This window comes from Thalassophryne amazonica, chromosome 8 (assembly GCF_902500255.1).
Source record: "Thalassophryne amazonica chromosome 8, fThaAma1.1, whole genome shotgun sequence".
NCBI lineage: Eukaryota > Metazoa > Chordata > Actinopteri > Batrachoidiformes > Batrachoididae > Thalassophryne > Thalassophryne amazonica.
Window position 1 is genome coordinate 8754410 of NC_047110.1, and position 21855 is coordinate 8776264.

A 21855-nucleotide genomic window follows, 5' to 3' on the forward strand; every position below is an offset into this window, starting at 1 on the left:
TTGAAAACTGCAGGAATCTGTCTCATATCAGGAAGGACATGGAAATATTACAAAAAAAAATTAAAACCACACACCATAAAAAAACACCGCATTTATCAAGTGAGCAATACAAATTTGATCCCTTTGTCCCTCTGTAGATCACAGACATACAGTCATGAAATAACTGAATGAGAAGCAGTTCTCATTCATGCCCACATCTACTGGTCCAATGCGTCTAGTCGGCCATGTGCGTATCCTGTCCGACATGTGTGTCTTGTGGACGGCACGCCGCAGCACAGGCACCGCGTCATGTGGAACAGAGTTCATGTGCACGAGCTCACTTGCTGCAGCTTGTCACCACCACAGCGATGTATGTTTTTATTCAGTGACGTGCGGTGAGGTTGATGGCTGGTGAGACACTGATTTCATCACAATCAGATTTACAAACATATGAAACCCACAGAGTAGCTTAGTCACCCTTTCGATTGGCAGCAGTTAACGGGTTATGTTTAAAATCTCATATCAGCATTCTTTACACATACAAATGGTAGCACACAAAAAAGCACATTTAATTAAAAAAAAACCCTTATTATTGGCTTACCTTTACTTATAAATTAAGTCCATGTGCCGCTCCTTCTGAACAAAAGCATCAATGACTTCTTTGCAGAAACCTTCCTTATCTTCTTTCAGTTTTAAAAGTCTCTCTGTCTCAGTGGAGATCACTGCCAGGGAAGAAAGTCCTCTTTCATCAGTCCTGTTCTGACTATATGTTTGAAGCCTTTTCTAGCTTTGAATGTGAGTGGTCTACAGCTCATGTTTGATGAGAAAATTCTTCAGGTCACAATATCTCATCTGAGTCCAGACATTGTCAAGTTGAGAAAAGAAGCCAGGAAAAGCAGAAAAAGCTGTTTCTTGCTGGATGTCCACACAGCCATGTCCCACTCCGTTTAAAAAGGTTGGGTTTTCTGTCCTGCTGTCTGAAACAAACCTTTTAGCTCTGGTGTTGGTCTTCCTTTACCTCCTGCTTTGATTGAAAGTCCAGTTTAGAAAACAGTTTCAGTTTGGATATGTAATCCTCCATTCTGAAAGTAAAGTCCAGGTGAGAGGAATAAATAAATGAACAGCTGCTCTTGTAGCTTTCTGTCACTTATTCTGAAGAGTTGCTGCAAGAAGAATCCCTGGGATCACTAGTGCCCCCTACCATGAAGCAGGAAAACTGCCTGCCTCAACTGGTGCCTTTTTGCAGCCATATTATGATCTGTTGACAAAACAGATCATAATATGATCATACAGATCATCAGACAACAGATCATAAACTGTTATGATTATTTATTAGAGAGTGGAAGAAACACAAGATGACTGTCAATCTCCCTCGGTCTGGGATTCCATGCAAGATCTCACTTTGTGGAGTAAGGATGATTCTGAGAAAGCTCAGAACTTCACAGGAGGACCTGGTCAATGACCTGAAGAGAGCTGGGACCACAGTCACAAAGATTACATTAGTAACACATGATGCTGTCATGGTTTAAAATCCTGCAGGGCAGCAAGGTCCACCTGCTCACACCAGCACATGTCCAGGCCTGTTTGAAGTTCACCAGTGACCATCTGGATGATCCAGAGGAGGCATGGGAGATGGTCATGTGATCAGAGGAGACCAGAATATAGCTTTTTGGAATCAACTCCACTTACCATGTTTAGAGGATGAGAACAACCCCAAGAAAACCATCCCAACCGTGAAGCATGGGGGTGAAAACATCATACTCTGGGGGTGCTCTTCTGCAAAGGGGACAGGACGACTGCACCGTATTGAAGGGAGGATGGATGGGGTCATGTATTGTGAGATTTTGGCAAACAACCTCTTTCCCTCAGTAAGCGCATTGAAGATGGATCATGGTTGGGTCTTCCAGCATGACAATGACCCCAAACACACAGCCAGGGCAACTAAGGAGGGGCTCCGTAAGAAGCATTTCAAGGTCCTGGAGTGGCCTGGCCAGTCTCCAGACCTGAACTCAATACAACATCTTTGGAGGGAGCTGAAACTCCAAACCTGAAAGATTTGGAGAAGATCTGTATGGAGGAGTGGACCAAAATCCCTGCTGCAGTGTGTGAAAACCTGGTGAAATACTACAGGAAACATGTGACCTCTGTAATTGCAAACAACAGCTACTGTACCAAATATTAACACCGATTTTCACAGGTGTTCAAATACTTATTTGCAGCAGTAACATACAAATAAATTATTAAAAAAATCATACATTGTTGTTGTTCATTCGGCTGCTCCCGGTTTTGTTCGGGGTTGCCACAGTGGATACAGCCAGATCCGCATTGGTAATTGGCACAAGTTTTACGCCGGATGCCCTTCCTGACGCAACTCCAGTTTCACCCGGAGAAACACTCACAGCCGATGGTGTTCCAAAGAGGTCTGCCATCCAAGTTTTTTTTTTTTAGATTATGTCTCTCACAGTGGACATGCACCTAAGATGAAAATTTCAGACCCCTCCATGATTTCTAAGTGGGAGAACTTGCAAAAACGCAGGGTGTTCAAATACTTATTTTCCTCACTGTATTTTATCTTTTCAGTTTTACTGTTTTAATTTAACAGCCAATTTAACAATGATTAGATATAATACAGTTGTATGCAAAAGTTTGGGCACCCCTGCTAATTTCCATGATTTTCCTTTATAAATCATTGGTTGTTTGGATCAGAAATATCACTTCAATATATCATATAGCAGACAAACACACTGATGTTTGAGAAGTGAAATGAAGTTTATAGGATTTACAGAAAGTGTGCAACAATTCTTTAAGCAAAATTAGGCAGGTGCAGAAATTTGGCCACCCCAACAGAAAAATCCCCCAAATCCACAAACAAACTGCTCACGATTCACACAAAGCAACACTGTCATACCCACAAATGCACAGAGGGCAATTTACAAATACTCCTCGATTTGTACACGTTTTGTGATCCACAAACACAAATTTCTGATTTGTAACTAGTGTGTTGCTTTTTACAAATAAATGTGTATTTGGAAATATATCGTTTTTTCATTTAAAAAAAGCATTCTGTTTGCGAAGTGTGACTCAGTATTTGTAGATCACTGATCACACACATTCATCGTGTTGCTCACTTGCGCAATACTGAGACATTCTCAGCACAAAACTGCTCAGAATTTCACAAATATAGAAGTCGCATGTTTTCACATTTCCATCCAGTAGATGACAGTGTTGTTCTATGCATTTTGACGGGTGGGGGCTGTTGTGCTGAATTCAGCACCCCTGCCGTGAAGATCACCTGCTTCGCGGGAGCGCACATTTGCAGCTCGTCGCCTTAAACTCACATTTAACTGCACAGATATAGTTTGCGCCTCTGTGCATTTGCAAGTATTAATGAGACAAATTTAACTCCATAAAAGTCCAACAATGAAACAGGAATAATTCACTGTTGCTGTTTCTGGCTCCCTGTTGCCTCCAGAATTAATTTTAAAATCTTGGTTTTGACTTTCAGAGCACTACATGGTCAGGCTCCTGATTACATTGCTGACTTTACACCTCAGCCCGCAGCCTCAGATCTTTAGGTCAGAACCTGTTGATGGTTCCTCGAACCTCCTTTAAAACTCGAGGAGACCGATCTTTTAAAGCCGTAGCGCCTCGTCTCTGGAACGAACTCCCTCTGTCCCTGCGATCCCTGGACTCTGTTGAGATGTTCAAAAAGCAACTAAAAACTCTACTTTTTAAACAGGCTTTTCATGGCCAATAATCTTTTAGTACTGAGTGTTTTACTGTATATTTTTATTGTTTTACCTTGTAAAGCGCTTTGTGACCCCTGTCTGTGAAAAGCGCTATATAAATAAAGTTTACTTACTTACTTTCTGCCTCCCAGCATCCTCTGCACATTCCATCTAAAAGGCACAGATGTCACAAAGCACTTTACCACATGATATTTTCTGACCTGATGTATGGACTAGCAGCAGCCAGGATGTTTTTCTGGATAGGAAGCTCTTCTCCATCCACAACCAGCAGTGCATCATGGAAACTCTTCTCTTCCCAGAAGGACTGAAGAACTCTCAAGAGTTTCTGGGAATGTTGTGGGTCCGAAACTGTTGAACCAGGAAGACTTGATGCTGTATCGGGCATGTTAGAGTTCTCCACAGCCTGGAAATCCTGTTTACAGACGTGATGGTTGCCTAGTTTGAGAAATGTTGAAAGTTATTATTACGGTACAGTCTTCACCCATGACAACAACAAACATAACACACAATTACAATCATGTTAAAAGGAAAATCTGAAACAATCAAAAACAATGTGTCTACATCTCATATATGAAATATATGAAAACAGAGTTCTGAATTAAACTGAAATAGATCAAATCAAGTTAACTGAATGACTGAGATTCTGATGTGCAGCATGGGGAGGTTTTTGTGCTTCTGGCATTAGCCTCCTCATCCAGAAGGGTAACGTGTGCTGCTGGATTTGGAATGAGGTTCTCAGATAAGGGTAATATCCGGAGCAGGGCCAGCCTAACCAATTTGGCATTGTAGGTGAGATTTATTTTTAATGCCCCCCCCCACACACACACAGGTGGAGGCAGCAGGATTTAGATAACTCAAAAGTGCATCTGACAAGAGGACTATGTGACACCATTGGGTGCCTATTCATTCCAGCACCCCAGCGAATTTGAGGAGGTTAATGATGTGCGTAAGGAGCAAAACTATAAACACAGACAACATGAACTGTAACACAATAGCATTTTTTAGCTATTACAAGCAGGGAAAACTTTAGCTTTGCTTAACCCTCTGGAGTTTTGGCTATTTTTGAGCGTTGTTAACTAATTTGGTTCTACCTTCATGATTTACCTTAAAAACTGTTTACCTGGCCTTGTTTGGTGTCATTTTTTTCAACACAAGCTCACCTGTGTGACTTTACAGTTTTTCTTTCATTATCACATACTGCATTAAAAACAGTGACAAAGTTGTTTTGGACTTTGGGGGGGATTCTGTACTTGAACTCCTGTGTTCTCCACTCCTGGAGCCTGCTGATAGCTGAGATAGTGTGTGTCTCCACCCTACTGTCCCTCCAGGACTCGTGCGCTTCTGCTCCAGCACCGAGTCCTGGAGATGATGAAACGAGAAATGCACAGTCTGATCCACTGTGCTGATCTGTGTGCACAGATTGGTGGATCCACCTGCTCTGGTTCGTCCAGACCAGAACAATAAAGTCCACTTCATCATCAGATTGATCACGCTCTGGTTCAGACTCTGATGACGCACTATGCGCTTCAATCATCTTCATGTAGTTCAAAAAAAAAAAAAAAAAAAAAGACAGAGACTTGATGCACTGTTCCAAATGCCTGATTATTCTAATGTACTAAATAAATAAAATAACTACACCACACACTAACCACACATGCTAAAACACTCCACCACACACACTAAAACAGTCTGAGCACAGGAAATATCACACAACTTTCAAAACTGATAAGTTTCTGCTTTTCGCTCCACATGAAGCCACACTTTTTTCTCTCAGCAAGCAAATTACGTGGATTGGAGATAATTGTTTATTAGGTAACATAGTGATAACGAAAAAAATTGTTTATTTTTCTTTACTTGTTTGCTGTCGCAGAGAGACACAGAAGAAAAGTACCGTATGCACACACACACACACACACACACAAAATATATTTCTCAGTTTCTTCATATCTAAGTGCAAACAGCAGAGAGATCAGCAGCCAGATGGTTTCAGCGCTCTGTGAAGCCAACGTTTGCAAACGTTCATGTAATGTTCGTGATGTTTGTCTAATGTCTGCATGGAAGCGAATATTAAACAAACGTAAGCGAACATTTGCAAACATCAAATGTTCATAGAATGTACGCATAATGTTAAATTATGCATTATTAAATTATGTATGCAAACATACGTAGAATGAACAATAGGAAATAATTGAAGCACTCTGGTTCCCACGGTAACCAAGACTTGTGATTTATGATTTATTCAGACCTACTGAATATATAATTTCAAGATTACTGTGATTAACTGACAGAGCTAACTCAGAAACATGTCTTGAGGCAACTTGCATAAACACACACTCTGTTAATTGGAATATAAATTTCTGCAAAATAATTTAAGCCACTGCAGACTGTGATTTTCAGCTACCAAAAATATGTTTTTTATGGAAACAGATTGCAATGGCAGCTTATTATCCAGAGTTACATACATTTAGCCAAATTTTATAAAAGCATAATATCTTTAACATTTTGGTAAATAAGGAAAAATACATTAAAGGTATTAAAAATTGATTCACAAAACAATTTTTTCAACATGCATGAGCAGGAAGCATTGACATGTAAATAAAACAGCTCACAGACAAATAATATTTTTTTCACTGGTCACTTCCAAACTTGCAATTCGAAGTATTTAATATTAACTTATTTTGTTAATATCATTGTAGCTGCTTCACAGTTGTTTGCTGTGCTCCCCGCCACAGTTGGTGGTAGTAGTGCACCGAGTTGGGTTAAAACCTTGACAAAAGAGAAGAAGAAGATTTAGCTAACTAATAGGACAGCACTCCGTTCTGTTTTGGCAAATATAGGTTTGTGTTCAACAAGTTAATTTGCCTGTTCAGGCTATATACTATGATTAATAGACCACTGAGCAGAAGAGGAGCATAACCCTGGGGGCTCGTCGACTGGGATTCGTCACAAAGAAGACCACCGCTACCACGAGGGAGCAGCTTCAAATGGCAGGGCCTTTCTACCGTGATCAAACCGGCTTTAGCCAGAAATGATAGAACCTGCTTGAAGCTTGATTATGCCAGCCACAGACTAATGGGAACCAAACCAACCCATTTTTGACTAGCAAGGAGCTAACATTAGCCACAGAGAGGCACGGGCCTAATTAGTATTTTGTTCATGTTTTATCTATTCTGGTATTAAACCGGGAGCCTAAAGGTGTCAATCAGGTGTGTGTGGGCATCCCACATCCAAGGACATGCAGGTTGGGTGAATTGGAAACTACAACCCCTGGCAAAAATTATGGAATCACCGGCCTCGGAGGATGTTCATTCAGTTGTTTAATTTTGTAGAAAAAAAAGCAGATCACAGACATGACACAAAACTAAAGTCATTTCAAATAGCAACTTTCTGGCTTTAAGAAACACTATAAGAAATCAGGAAAAAAATTGTGGCAGTCAGTAACGGTTACTTTTTTAGACCAAGCAGAGGGAAAAAAATATGGAATCAGTCAATTCTGAGGAAAAAATTATGGAATCATGAAAAACAAAAGAACGCTCCAACACATCACTAGTATTTTGTTGCACCACCTCTGGCTTTTATAACAGCTTGCAGTCTCTGAGGCATGGATTTAAGTACTGAAGTACTCTTCATCAATCTGGCTCCAACGTTCTCTGATTGCTGTTACCAGATCAGCTTTGCAGGTTGGAGTCTTGTCATGGACCATTTTCTTCAACTTCCACCAAAGATTTTCAAGTGGATTAAGATCCAGACTGTTTGCAGGCCATGACATTGACCCAATGTGTCTTTTTGCAAGGAATGTTTTCACAGTTTTTGCTCTATGGCAAGATGCATTATCATCTTGAAAAATCAAATCAAATCAATTTTATTTATATAGCGCCAAATCACAACAAACAGTTGCCCCAAGGCACTTTATACTGTAAGGCAAAAGCCATACAATAATTACAGAAAAACCCCAACGGTCAAAACGACCCCCTGTGAGCAAGCACTTGGCGACAGTGGGAAGGAAAAACTCCCTTTTAACAGGAAGAAACCTCCAGCAGAACCAGGCTCAGGGAGGGGCAGTCTTCTGCTGGGACTGGTTGGGGCTGAGGGGAGAGAATCAGGAAAAAGACATGCTGTGGAAGAGAGCAGAGATCAATCACTAATAATTAAATGCAGAGTGGTGCATACAGAGCAAAAAGAGAAAGAAACACTCAGTGCATCATGGGAACCCCCCAGCAGTCTAAGTCTATAGCAGCATAACTAAGGGATGGTTCAGGGTCACCTGATCCAGCCCTAACTATAAGCTTTAGCAAAAAGAAAAGTTTTAAGCCTAATCTTAAAAGTAGAGAGGGTGTCTGTCTCCCTGATCCGAATTGGGAGCTGGTTCCACAGGAGAGGAGCCTGAAAGCTGAAGGCTCTGCCTCCCATTCTACTCTTAAAAACCCTAGGAACTACAAGTAAGCCTGCAGTCTGAGAGCGAAGCGCTCTATTGGGGTGATATGGTACTATGAGGTCCCTAAGATAAGCTGGGACCTGATTATTTAAAACCTTCTAAGTAAGAAGAAGAATTTTAAATTCTATTCTAGAATTAACAGGAAGCCAATGAAGAGAGGCCAATATGGGTGAAATATGCTCTCTCCTTCTAGTCCCCGTCAGTACTCCAGCTGCAGCATTTTGAATTAACTGAAGGCTTTTCAGGGAACTTTTAGGACAACCTGATAATAATGAATTACAATAGTCCTAATTTTAGAGATACTGCGCAAATGCAAAAAAGCAGTCCTACATATACATAATACATGCTAATACAATATGTATGTTAGCGGAGTTTTGCTGTACCTGTTAGCTGTTTAATCTGCGTAGTTAGATTGATCTAGATAACTAGATAACTAAAGCACTCCCTCTGCTGAATCACCTCTAAATTATTTACACATTATTCACTTTGTGTGTTTTTAGGAATCCGCTAGCTTAGCACAGCTACTAGCTCTTAGCCGGTTTAGCATGACGGCTTTTCCTGTCTCTCCCGCACTTTTCTGCTCTGGGTGTGAAATGTTTAGTTATTCCTCGGCCTCCTTTAGCAGTAATGGTACTTGTAATAAGTGTAGCTTATTCGTTGCTTTGGAGGCCAGGCTGGGCGAATTGGAGATTCGGCTCCGCACCTTGGAAAATCCTACAGCTAGCCAGGCCCCTGTAGTTGGTGAGGACCAAGGTAGCTTAGCCGCCGTTAGCTGTCCCCCAGCAGATCCCGAGCAGCCGGGAAAGCAGGCCGGCTGGGTGACTGTGAGGAGGAAGCGTAGTCCTAAACAGAAGCCCCCTGTACACCACCAATCCGTTCACATTTCTAACCGTTTTTCCACACTCGGCGACACACCCACCGAGGATCAAACTCTGGTTATTGGCGACTCTGTTTTGAGAAATGTGAAGTTAGCGACACCAGCAACCATAGTCAATTGTCTTCCGGGGGCCAGAGCAGGCGACATTGAAGGAAATTTGAAACTGCTGGCTAAGGCTAAGCGTAAATTTGGTAAGATTGTAATTCACGTCGGCAGTAATGACACCCGGTTATGCCAATCGGAGGTCACTAAAATTAACATTGAATCAGTGTGTAACTTTGCAAAAACAATGTCGGACTCTGTAGTTTTCTCTGGGCCCCTTCCCAATCGGACCGGGAGTGACATGTTTAGCCACATGTTCTCCCTGAATTGCTGGCTGTCTGAGTGCTGTCCAAAAAATGAGGTGGGCTTCATAGATAATTGGCAAAGCTTCTGGGTAAAACCTGGTCTTGTTAGGAGAGACAGCATCCATCCCACTTTGGATGGAGCAGCTCTCATTTCTAGATCTGGCCAATTTTATTAAACCCTCCAAACCGTGACTATCCAGGGTTGGGACCAGGAAGCAGAGTTGTAGTCTTACACACCTCTCTGCAGCTTCTCTCCCCCTGTCATCCCCCCAATACCCCATCCCTGCAGAGACGGTGCCTGCTCCCAGACAACCAACAACCAGTAAAAATCTATTTAAGCATAAAAATTCAAAAAGAAAAAATAATAATCGCACCTTCAACTGCACCACAGACTAAAACAGTTAAATGTGGTTTATTAAACATTAGGTCTCTGTTAGTAAATGATATAATAATTGATCAACATATTGATTTATTCTGCCTTACAGAAACCTGGTTACAGCAGGATGAATATGTTAGTTTAAATGAGTCAACACCACTGAGTCACACTAACTGTCAGAATGCTCGTAGCATGGGCCGAGGGGGAGGATTAGCAGCAATCTTCCACTCCAGCTTATTAATTAATCAAAAACCCAGACAGAGCTTTAATTCATTTGAAAGCTTGACTCTTAAGCCACGTTTACACATAGACGGTAAACTCTCCCGGAAGTGTCCCGGCAGAGATTTTGTACCTTCCGGGCCGTTTTAGGGATCAAACGCCGTAGTTAACGCCGGTGCACGGGGGTGTGGTTTGGTTCCGGCTTCACCGGGAATCGCCGAAAAAATTATTCAACATGTCGAATAATTCCGAGAGCACTCCCGGAGAAGTGGCCTGACAACGGAGACAACACGAACAACAGTGTTTGATACTTTTTAATCGCCGTGTAATCCCGCCCCTTCCTGTAGTGCCGCAGTTTACACCGCCGTAATTGGCGGCCGGCGTTGTATCCCTAACCAACGGCGTGTAAAACGGCGATAGAGCCCACATCGGCGTCCTCAAAGGTGTTTTAACCGGCGACAGAGGCAGACAAAACGGCGGCGCTAGCGGACAGTACGCTGTTCTAAACGCCACCTCCCAGTTAACGGTATTCCAAACGGCCGATAGGCGGCGGTCAGTATAAAAATGCTAGCGCGCTGCATGCAGGCCTCTCACTCGAGGCCAGCTCCAGATATTTGTGCAGAGAAGCTCCAGTATGCCTCCTAAAATAAAATTGGCAGCGGCAAGGACTTACCAAGAGGTCTGGTTCAGAAGCAGAGGGCAGCCCTGTGGTGGAGACGAGCAACACGTTGAGGATGGGAAAAAGGAGAGAAAAGAAAAGGCTGAGAGATGATCTCCCTCCCCCTGCAGTGACAGCTGCTTCAGCCTATTATAATCTGGGGGTGGTGCCTATATACAAAAGTTCCTGGAGGAACGCAGGATTTGCCTGGATAAATCCAGCGGTACACAGGGCATTAACGGCGGCAGCAGAACACCGCCGTTCTCACGCGTGTCTTAACCTGCGATTGTAAAGGATACAACTGGGTATTAACCCCCATTGCCTGACGTGTGCCGGATGCTACGGCGTCAAAACTCCGCTTTATTCGGTGGATTTAGCGGCGTTTTATCCGCGTATTTGCAGCTAGTACGGTGCTCAAAACGCCGGCGAAATGCTCCGCCCCTTGCCATCGCGAAAACAGCCGGAACTACCGCGAACTTCGGTCTACGTACTACCCGCCGACAGACCCTTCGTCATATGGCAATAAAAACTTTTCTGATTCTGATTCTGTACAACTAAACCTGTCACATCTATGATTTTTTCTTATCTCCACGTGTGGGGTCTCTCAGGTACGAAGCCCTGGAAGTGTCATCACAAAATGCTTTGCATGTGCTCCTACCACTGTTATGCGGATGACATCCAGCTGTACATCTCATTCACTCCTCAAACGGTCTCTAGGGCAGTGATTCTCAACCGGGGTGCCGCGGCACCCTAGGGTGCCGTGATCGATCGTCAGGGGTGCCGTGGGTATTTTTCATATTCGCGATTATAGTAAATTATTTATTTTATCCACAAAGCATAAAACGACTCAGAATCTGACGTCATTGTGCTGCAGCCTCGCTCTCGTCTTAAGGCGGGACAATAACAAGGAGGCTGACGGCCGATTAAAACAGTACCGTCTCCTTCAAAAGCCGTCTAAAATGCGGAGCTGTCGGTGTGTGTGTCTGTGCCTGTGTGTGCACGCGCGCGGAGTTAACAGGCTGCAGACTGCGAGGGAGGGGGTGGGTCAGGGAGGGGAGGGGGTGGGTGAGGGAGATTCCTGAATGCAGGCGCGACACTTTCAGTGCGCAGCGAGCGCTGAGCAGAGAGAGGATTTTAAATGGAGTGAACATGTTAACAAAACGAAAACGTGAAGCTTTTACTTCTCTCTGAACTTTCTCTAAAGGTGTGATTCTGCCGTTACCGTCCTGTTCACACCATGTGCGCGTCGTATGCTGAATTTATGAGATCATGAGATGAAATAAATGGTCAAATATCTTTAAAAACATATTTAAAAAATGAGAATATATGAATGAACTGAGATACACAAAAAAAAATGTTCAGACGCACAGATCACAAAAAGCAGGTGAGAACTCTGAACTTTAACAGCTGTTATTTTCCAAAGGTATTTATTTGTTCAGTCTTGAGCTTAATGTAGTGTTTAAGCACAAAACATGACTGATGAGGAGAAACAATTTCAGAAATGCAACAGAAACAACCACAAATCAGAAAAAGTTGGGACTGTATGTAAAATGAAGATAAAAATAAAAATGTTGCACCATTCCCAGTTTCTCCACTCACAGAAGCCAAACGTTCTTCCAGAGTTGTGTAATTATACTACAATAGTAGAATATAAAGAAGGGGAAAAAAAGAAAAAAAAATAGACAATATATTCGTCAATCGCAATTATTTGTCTGACAATTAATCGTCTCCAGAAATTTCTAATCGTGACAGCCCTACTTGAGATCAGAGCGCACGCAAAATGCTTGAGGATTTTCGAAATGCGATGTTTTCTGTATCGATTTTCTATTGCGATAATTGGGTTTTGCGCAAAACCAGAGGTAATAGCATTATAATATTATTTTAGTTGGTGGTGTGCCGCAGGATTTTGTAAATATAAAAAGGGTGCCGCGACTCAAAAAAGGTTGAGAAACACTGCTCTAGGGTATCTGCTCTTCAGAACTGTGTTGAGGTTATTGGTGACTGGATGGCGGCCAACTATTTGTCCTTAAATATAGCAAAGACTGAGGTCCTTGCTTGTGCCCCTGACGAGTTTGTTCCCACTGTGGTTGGGAATCTTGGTTCTCTGGCCCCTTTTGTTTGCTCAGCAATGAGGAACTTGGGTGTTACGTTCGATCACTTCCTCAATTTTGACGCGTATGTTACCCGCCTGGCACAGTCTTGTTTTTTCCATTTGCGCAATGTTGCCTGTCTGCGCAGCATTGTGTCTCGGGCGGAGATGGAGATGATCATTCATGCATTTGTGTCATCACGTTTGGATTACTGTAACTCTCTATTTTTTAGCCTTAGCAAGTCCTCTTTGGACCGCTTACAAACGGTTCAGAATGCGGCTGCAAGGCTGCAGATGAGGTCATCAAAGAGGTCACATATAACCCCAATCCTCTCCTCCTTGCACTGGCTCCCCATCCATTTCAGACTCCAATTTAAAATTCTAGTACTGACTTTTAGAGCTCTGCATGGTCAAATGCCATCTTATATCACCGAGCTATTACATCCATATGTGACAAGTAGGTCTCTGAGGTCTTCGGACCTGGGCATATTGGTTGTGCCTAGGACAAGACTGAAGACCAGGGGAGACTGTGCTTTCGAAGTGGTGGCACCTAAAATGTGGAATGCATTGCCTTTGGACCTACGCTCCGTGGACTCTGTTGAAACATTTAAAGTGAAGCTAAAGACCCTTTTGTATAGGCTGGCTTTTACCTAGTTTTTATGGTTTTATGTTTCTGCTGTTTTTAATTTCTCTGTTCTTATGTGAAGCACTTTGTGATTTCTATATTGAAAGGTGCTATATAAATAAACCTTACTTACTTACATGTGGAGAGAATGTGCACACGTTTTATTATATTGTGCTCTCATTTTATTATATTGTGGGCTCGTTTTATTATATTGTGCTCTCATGTTATTATATTGTGCCCACGTTTTATTATATTGTGCTCTCATTTATTTACGAGGGCTGTCAAAGTATAGGTCCTTTTTATTTTTTTCAAAAACTATATGGATTTCATTCATATGTTTTTACGTCAGACATGCTTGAACCCTCGTGTGCATGCGTGAGTTTTTCCATGCCTGTCGGTGACGTCATCCGCCTGTGAGCACTCCTTGTGGGAGGAGTCGTCCAGCCCCTCGTTGGAATTCCTTTGTCTGAGAAGTTGCTGAGAGACTGGCGCTTTGTTTGATCAAATTTTTTTCTAAACCTGTGAGACACATCGAAGTGGACACGGTTCGAAAAATTAAGCTGGTTTTCAGTGAAAATTTTAACGGCTGATGAGAGATTTTGAGGTGATACTGTCGCTTTAAGGACTTCCCACGGTACGAGACGTCGCGCAGCGCTCTCAGGCGCCGTCGTCAGCCTGTTTCAAGCTGAAAACCTCTACATTTCAGGCTCTATTGATCCAGGACGTCGTGAGAGAACAGAGAAGTTTCAGAAGAAGTCGGTTTCAGCATTTTATCCGGATATTCCACTGTTAAAGGAGATTTTTTTAATGAAAGACGTGCGGATGGGTCCGCGCATCGGGACGCAGCCGGCGCGGTGCGGCGGCACACGAAAAACACCTCCGTGTTGATAACCATTTGTAAAATCCAGGCGGCTTTTGATGGCTTTCAGTGGAGTGAGTATATGAGAAATTGTTTAACAGCTGGACATGTTCCAACTTGTCCTTAAGGCTTCCAACAGAGGTGTTTTTCCTGTGGCGGAGCGTCGCGACGGCTGCGAGCCGACGCTGCAATCCGTCCGCACGTCTTTCATTAAAAAAAAATCTCCTTTAACAGTGGAATATCCGGATAAAATGCTGAAACCGACTTCTTCTGAAACTTCTCTGTTCTCTCACAACGTCCATATTTGTATATATTTTCTTGTTATTTCTTGATACTTGTTAATTCTTTTCTTGTTGCGTTATTTTTACATAGTATTGTGTAAACTCATGTATTTTTAAAAGTGATGTGGTGCTAGGTGCGGGAGATTTTTTCATGATCCAAAGAAATAAACTTCAAAAAAGTGATCTATGGGTAAAAGTTCATCAAATGCAACATCAGGGAAATGAAAACTTTGAAAAATGTTTTGCAGTCATAGCCCTAGTGCCCATGTTTTATTATATTGTGCTCTCATTTTACTATATTGTGCTCTTATTTTATTATATTATGCATACGTTTTATTATATTGTGCTCTTATTTTATTATATTGTGCACACGTTTTATTATATTGTGCTCTCATTTTATTGTGCTCACGTTTTATTATATTGTGCCCATGTTTTATTATATTGTAAACACGTTTTATTCTATTGTGCTCTCATTTTATTATATTGTGCTCACGTTTTATTATATTGTGCCCACGTTTTATTATATTGTGCACACATTTTATTATATTGTGCTCTCATTTTATTATATTGTGCACACGTTTTATTATACTGTGCTCTCATTTTATTATATTGTGTCGATGTTTTATTATATTCTGCACTCATTTTATTATACTGTGCGCTCATTTTATTATATTGTGCCCATGTTTTATTATATTGTGCACAGATTTTAATATACTGTGCACTCATTTTATTAAATACTGTGCGCTCATTTTATTATACTGTGCGCTCATTTTATTATACTGTGCGCTCATTTTATTATACTGTGGGCTCGTTTTATTATATTGTGCGCATGTTTTAAGCATCGTTTGAGTACAACAAGGGCATGATCTACTTAAACGTGGCTACAATTTGTAAAAACATGTACTCATTCACTCAGTATTGTTTTGACACATAAATGTTGGCTATGAGTCAACAAACCAGGAGACAAGTGTAATACATTTAACCATTAGAAATGGATCTGGTCAGGGTATGTCATGGTTGGGCACACAAGGACATATAGAGAACTCTCGCTACCCAGTATGGCATCATCTGGAGTTTAAGCACATTAAAAAGGAAGCTGAGGGCGAAGCGCCTCCCCGTTGTGAGGATGACAATTTAGGTCATATTATGGAGTTCATTTTGAACTAAAGGAAAACGTGTGCACGTTTTCCTTTAATTGAGCCCTCACATTAATAAAACGTGCTCTCAAATTGGAAAAAGTGCACACGAATTATCACGGCCAGGAAAATGTGCGCACATTTTATTAATTTGAGAGCATATTTTATTAATTCGCAGGCTTAATTAAAGGAAAACGTGTGCACAAATTATCATGGCCAGAAAAAAATATCACTTTAAGTGACCTCTCCTGGGTTCCGTGCTCAGGTTTTGGAAACCTACAGATAATTTTAAAATCCTGCGGTTGACATCACTGTGATTTAGCTGGTCGCTAGTCGATGGCAGTGTTCTATGCATTTTGACGCCGGTTATATCACACAGCCTGAATCGCAATTTAACAGACTTTTCGGCTTTGAGAAGCAACCTGGGCTTCTTCTGGCATTTTTACATAAAACAAACACAATAACAACATCTATAAACCCAGAGACTATATTCATGAGAGTTTAGGCACAATATACAAAGAGTTCAATGCTGTTATCCGTGTGGAGCCTGATCAGAGTGTCTCAAATGCATTTCTTCTGTTGTGAATGTTCTGAAATACCCAGAATGCACCTGGACACACCATGTCAACACTAAAACCTTCAAATTTAGTGCATTACTTTAAAACTAAAACATATATCTGATATTTTCACTTTATAAAACTTCAGACGTGACGTTAATTATATAACTTGTCCAAAATTAGTTTGGTTCAAATTTTAACCATAAGTTAAAACTGTAATGGGCCTTTCATACCAGAAGAGTCTACCCCATGCGTCAAAGCTTCCCAACGTGCGGCAAGGGGGTGGAGATTGCGGCTATGTCACACTCTGGCTGTTTTCACAACCCGAAAAAAGTCGAAGCGATCGCCATCTTGCATTTGTATATACAGAACCACAAAAAAGCTTTAAAAAAACAGCAGTAGAACAATTCTCCCATCACCCTGCTGGGAGAAGCTTTTTTTTGCTACTTTTCGGAGTGATGCCAACCGAGGGAGGACTGACGACTTGGTGGGATATTGATCAAAAACGACAGCGGACCGACCCACAAGGAGAAGCCGAGGTTCGGGCATCATACCTGGGCAAAGCGAGGCAGGCAGCTGGGGTGATGGAGCAGACCCACTCAGTCCGAAATCTCCCACTTTTTGGATATATGTGAAGTCCCAGTTTGACCAACGGAGTTTAGTTCTGCAGCTTTATTAAGGTGAGAATAATATAAAAATAAAACGTGATGTTTACTGCACTGCTGTGAAGGTTTAATGATCGGCTAACGTTAGCTTAGCCTTTTAGCGTAGTTGATCTGAGTGAACTTGTCAATGGTTCCGTTTTTTTTTTTTTTCAAATAAAGCTGCAGCTTTTTTCGGAGACCATAAAAGCTCAAATTTAAATAACTTTGGGGGGTTTTTTCAGGCATTTTTTCCCGTAGTTTAAATTATATATATATATATATATATATATATATATATATATATATATATATATATATATATATATATATATATATATATAACAATAATGTTTCTTTATATTTTAAGAAATACTTTTTTATTTGTCCCAATCAGGAACATTTGCTGTACAGGCAACCTAAATACAGATGTAATTCAAAAACTTCCATTGATGAGCTGAACACATGAAGTCCAGTTGGAAGAAAACATCTCTTCTCTTCAAAATAGGAGACAAGTGTCTTCAACACCAGAGGACCAAGCTGGAGAAGACACCTTCATCTGGTCCCGAGAACCCAGCATAACATCACCTGCTTCTAAATAAATGGCTCTTTAAACAGCAACTATTTTATTATTTTTTAAAAAGCTGTTTCATTTTATATTTTAACAACAAATGAATGGATCATTAAAAATGTCCCCAAAATCAAAGTTAAGTCAAAAGACATTTGCACAGATCTAAACTCTCCTCTTATTGTGCACAACTTTAAAACATTCACAATCACTAGTCAAATTAATATTTCAGAAATGACTCTGTCCTGAAAACAACATTAAAGGCAATCACATATTCTGATAGAATTACAAGTTGAAATGACAATTTAAAAAAAAAATAACTATGAGGTTTATGTCACAGAAATCCTACTTTACAATCACACTGCAGTCATTGTTAAATTATCTCCTGTTGCATTTATTTGTATTTATTTACAGTGTCTGTTTTTCTAGTTGAAATGAGATATGAATAAACTACAAGACTTATAAAAATTTACAAATTCCCATGTTATTTTATTTGTCTAAAAATAAATGTCCAAGGTTACAGGTGGTTTTAATTTACAGATGAAGAAAGGTTTCTAAAGAACCTTTTATTTATTTATTTAGCTATTTTAATTACAACTGTTCAAAACTTTTTTATCAGAAATTTTGAGGTAAAAAAAAAAAAACATTTGCAAGGATCTTGCTTCAGAAAACTGCTCCATAAATGACACGTTTCGGTTTTGTAGAGATCAGTGGTTTCTGCACTGATCTGTTTTGTAGAGATCAGTGGATTCTGCCACTATTCTTCCGTGTTTTGCCCGAAGCCTGTTCCTACTGGACAGCGCAAAGCTACGTCACAGCTCAGCGTGGTGAAAGTTGGATCGGATTGAACTTTGCATCAGCCTGCCGACAAGCGGCAATGCGTGCTCCCGTCAGAGGCGTCGCTTTAGCTCAGCTTTTGACGCGACGCTTCTGACGCCTCAAAAAAAGCAATGTGTCTCATTGAAAATAATGCTTTTTAGACTGATTCATGACACTTCCGACACGTCTGGTGTGAAAGGCCCTGATGCCCCTGGATGACTTGGGTGATATTGCCAGCGTGTTAGTATGGGGTCAAAAGAAATGAGTTTTTTTCTTTTCTATGACCAGTTCTCCTTTGCCTGCAGAGGACAGAGTGGTTTCTTCGAGAACCAGCTCTCCTCTGTTTGCAGAGGATAGAACTGTGCATCGCCTACAAAAAGCTACGTATGCAAAAATGTTAGCGGTCTAAAAATTATCAGACCAAAACTTATCGGAAGATAATTGGTCCGATGATGGTTTTCAAAGTTATCTGAAAAGCTAACCTGATAATGAAAGCATTATCTTCGATAATTAGCGGTTAGCAGATTACGGATCTGTGCCCACCACTGCTAACATGTTAGTAATGACAGAGAAACAAAATTAAACTAATGTCTTAAGTAACATGTTAGCAATGACAGAGAAACACAGTTAAACTAATGTTGTAACGAACATATTCATAATGACAGAGAAACACAGGTAAACTAATGTCTTAACGAACATGTTAGTAACGACAGAGAAACACAGTTAAACTAATGTTGTAACTAACATCTTCATAATGACAGAGAAACACAGGTAAACTAATGTTGTGACTAACATGTTAGTAATGACAGAGAAACAAAGTTAAACTAATGTTGTAACTAACATCAATCAATCAATCAATTTTTTTATATAGCGCCAAATCACAACAAACAGTTGCCCCAAGGCGCTTTATATTGCAAGGCAAGGCCATACAATAATTATGTAAAACCCCAACGGTCAAAACGACCCCCTGTGAGCAAGCACTTGGCTACAGTGGGAAGGAAAAACTCCCTTTTAACAGGAAGAAACCTCCAGCAGAACCAGGCTCAGGGAGGGGCAGTCTTCTGCTGGGACTGGTTGGGGCTGAGGGAGAGAACCAGGAAAAAGACATGCTGTGGAGGGGAGCAGAGATCAGTCACTAATGATTAAATGCAGAGTGGTGCATACAGAGCAAAAAGAGAAAGAAACAGTGCATCATGGGAACCCCCCAGCAGTCTATGTCTATAGCAGCATAACTAAGGGATGGTTCAGGGTCACCTGATCCAGCCCTAACTATAAGCTTTAGCAAAAAGGAAAGTTTTAAGCCTAATCTTAAAAGTAGAGAGGGTGTCTGTCTCCCTGATCTGAATTGGGAGCTGGTTCCACAGGAGAGGAGCCTGAAAGCTGAAGGCTCTGCCTCCCATTCTACTCTTACAAACCCTAGGAACTACAAGTAAGCCTGCAGTCTGAGAGCGAAGCACTCTATTGGGGTGATATGGTACTACGAGGTCCCTAAGATAAGATGGGACCTGATTATTCAAAACCTTATAAGTAAGAAGAAGAATTTTAAATTCTATTCTAGAATTAACAGGAAGCCAATGAAGAGAGGCCAATATGGGTGAGATATGCTCTCTCCTTCTAGTCCCCGTCAGTACTCTAGCTGCAGCATTTTGAATTAACTGAAGGCTTTTTAGGGAACTTTTAGGACAACCTGATAATAATGAATTACAATAGTCCAGCCTAGAGGAAATAAATGCATGAATTAGTTTTTCAGCATCACTCTGAGACAAGACCTTTCTGATTTTAGAGATATTGCGTAAATGCAAAAAAGCAGTCCTACATATTTGTTTAATATGCGCTTTGAATGACATATCCTGATCAAAAATGACTCCAAGATTTCTCACAGTATTACTAGAGGTCAGGGTAATGCCATCCAGAGTAAGGATCTGGTTAGACACCATGTTTCTAAGATTTGTGGGGCCAAGTACAATAACTTCAGTTTTATCTGAGTTTAAAAGCAGGAAATTAGAGGTCATCCATGTCTTTATGTCTGTAAGACAATCCTGCAGTTTAGCTAATTGGTGTGTGTCCTCTGGCTTCATGGATAGATAAAGCTGGGTATCATCTGCGTAACAATGAAAATTTAAGCAATACCGTCTAATAATACTGCCTAAGGGAAGCATGTATAAAGTGAATAAAATTGGTCCTAGCACAGAACATCTTCGTAATGACAGAGAAACACAGGTAAACTAATGTTGTAACTAACATTTTCATAATGACAGAGAAACACAGGTAAACTAATGGCATGACTAACATGTTAGTAATGATGAAACAAAGTTAGACTAATGTCGTGACTAACATGTTAGTAATGACAGAGAAACAGTTAAATTAATGGCGTGACTAACATGTTAGTAAAGACAGAGAAACACAGTTAAACTAATCATGACTAACATGTTAGTAATGACAGAGAAACACAGTTAAACTAATGGTGTGACTAACATGTTAGTAATGACAGAGAAACAGTTAAAGTAATGGCGTGACTAACATGTTAGTAATGACAAAACAAAGTTAGACTAATGTCGTGACTAACATCTTAGTAAGGACAGAGAAACACAGTTAAACTAATGGCGTGACTAACATGTTAGTAATGACGAAACAAAGCTAGACTAATGTCGTGACTAACATGTTAGTAATGACAAAACAAAGTTAAACTAATGTCGTGACTAACATGTTAGTAATGACAAAACAAAGTTAGACTAATGTCGTGACTAACATGTTAGTAATGACAAAACAAAGTTAAACTAATGTCGTAACTGACATATTAGTAATGACAAAACAAAGTTAGACTAATGTCGTGACTGACATGTTAGTAATGACAGAGAACAGTGGCGGCTGGTGAAAAACAGTCTTGGTGGGGCTGCTGTGCCAATAGATTCCCTTGCCTTGTCCAGTACAGGCATTCAAGTGAACAGTCGGAAAATTACTACAATTCCACAATAATCATTTCATGACCTTCTCAAAATCAGCAGTTTTACAGATAAATTAACCATTTACAGCTATATTAGGCCCCATTTCTACTTTGGAAAGGAACAGTATCAAATACAACACTCAAGTTCTTGAGCAAAGAACATTTCACCATTTGACACCAATTACACACATAGTACACCAAACTGTACTGCACTGCCATTATCTTCAGACAAACAGATCCTGGGGTTCACAATGAGACCGACCTTAACAAAATACAAAATATCACCAAATTTACACTGTTTCAAACTATGGAAAAATTCTTCAATTGACAAAGGAACATAATGTACATACTACAATGTTCACACCACCTTCCAAGAGAGAGAGAGAGAGCGTGTGAGAGAGAGAGAATATGTTTGTGTGTGTGTGTGAGAGAGAGAGAGAGAGAGAGAGAGAGAGAGAGAGAGAGAGAGAGAGAGAGAGAGAGAGAGAGAGTGAGACAGTGAGAGAGAGAGAGAGAGAGAGAGTGAGAGAGAAAGTGTTCGTGTGTGAGAGAGTGTGAGAGAGAGAGAGAGAGAGAGAGTGTGAGAGAGAGAAAGTGTTCGTGTGTGAGAGAGAAAGTGTTCGTGTGTGAGAGAGAGAGAGAGAGAGAGAAAGTGTTCGTGTGTGAGAGAGAGAGAGTGTGTGTGTGAGAGAGAGA

At 40.8% G+C, this 21855-nt stretch overlaps 1 protein-coding gene across 3 annotated transcripts in view; it reads right to left on the reverse strand.

The window, feature by feature from the left end:
• Window positions 1-21855, reverse strand: part of gan (gigaxonin) — a 130992-nt gene that overhangs the window by 86360 nt on the left and 22777 nt on the right. For 2 of the 3 annotated variants that reach the window (XM_034175725.1, XM_034175726.1), the window contains exon 2: window positions 3929-4163. In XM_034175725.1, coding sequence (XP_034031616.1) covers window positions 3929-4163 — 235 coding nt within the window. The remainder of the gene's footprint in view (window positions 1-3928; window positions 4164-21855) is intronic. The other variant, XM_034175728.1, reaches the window with a different exon arrangement.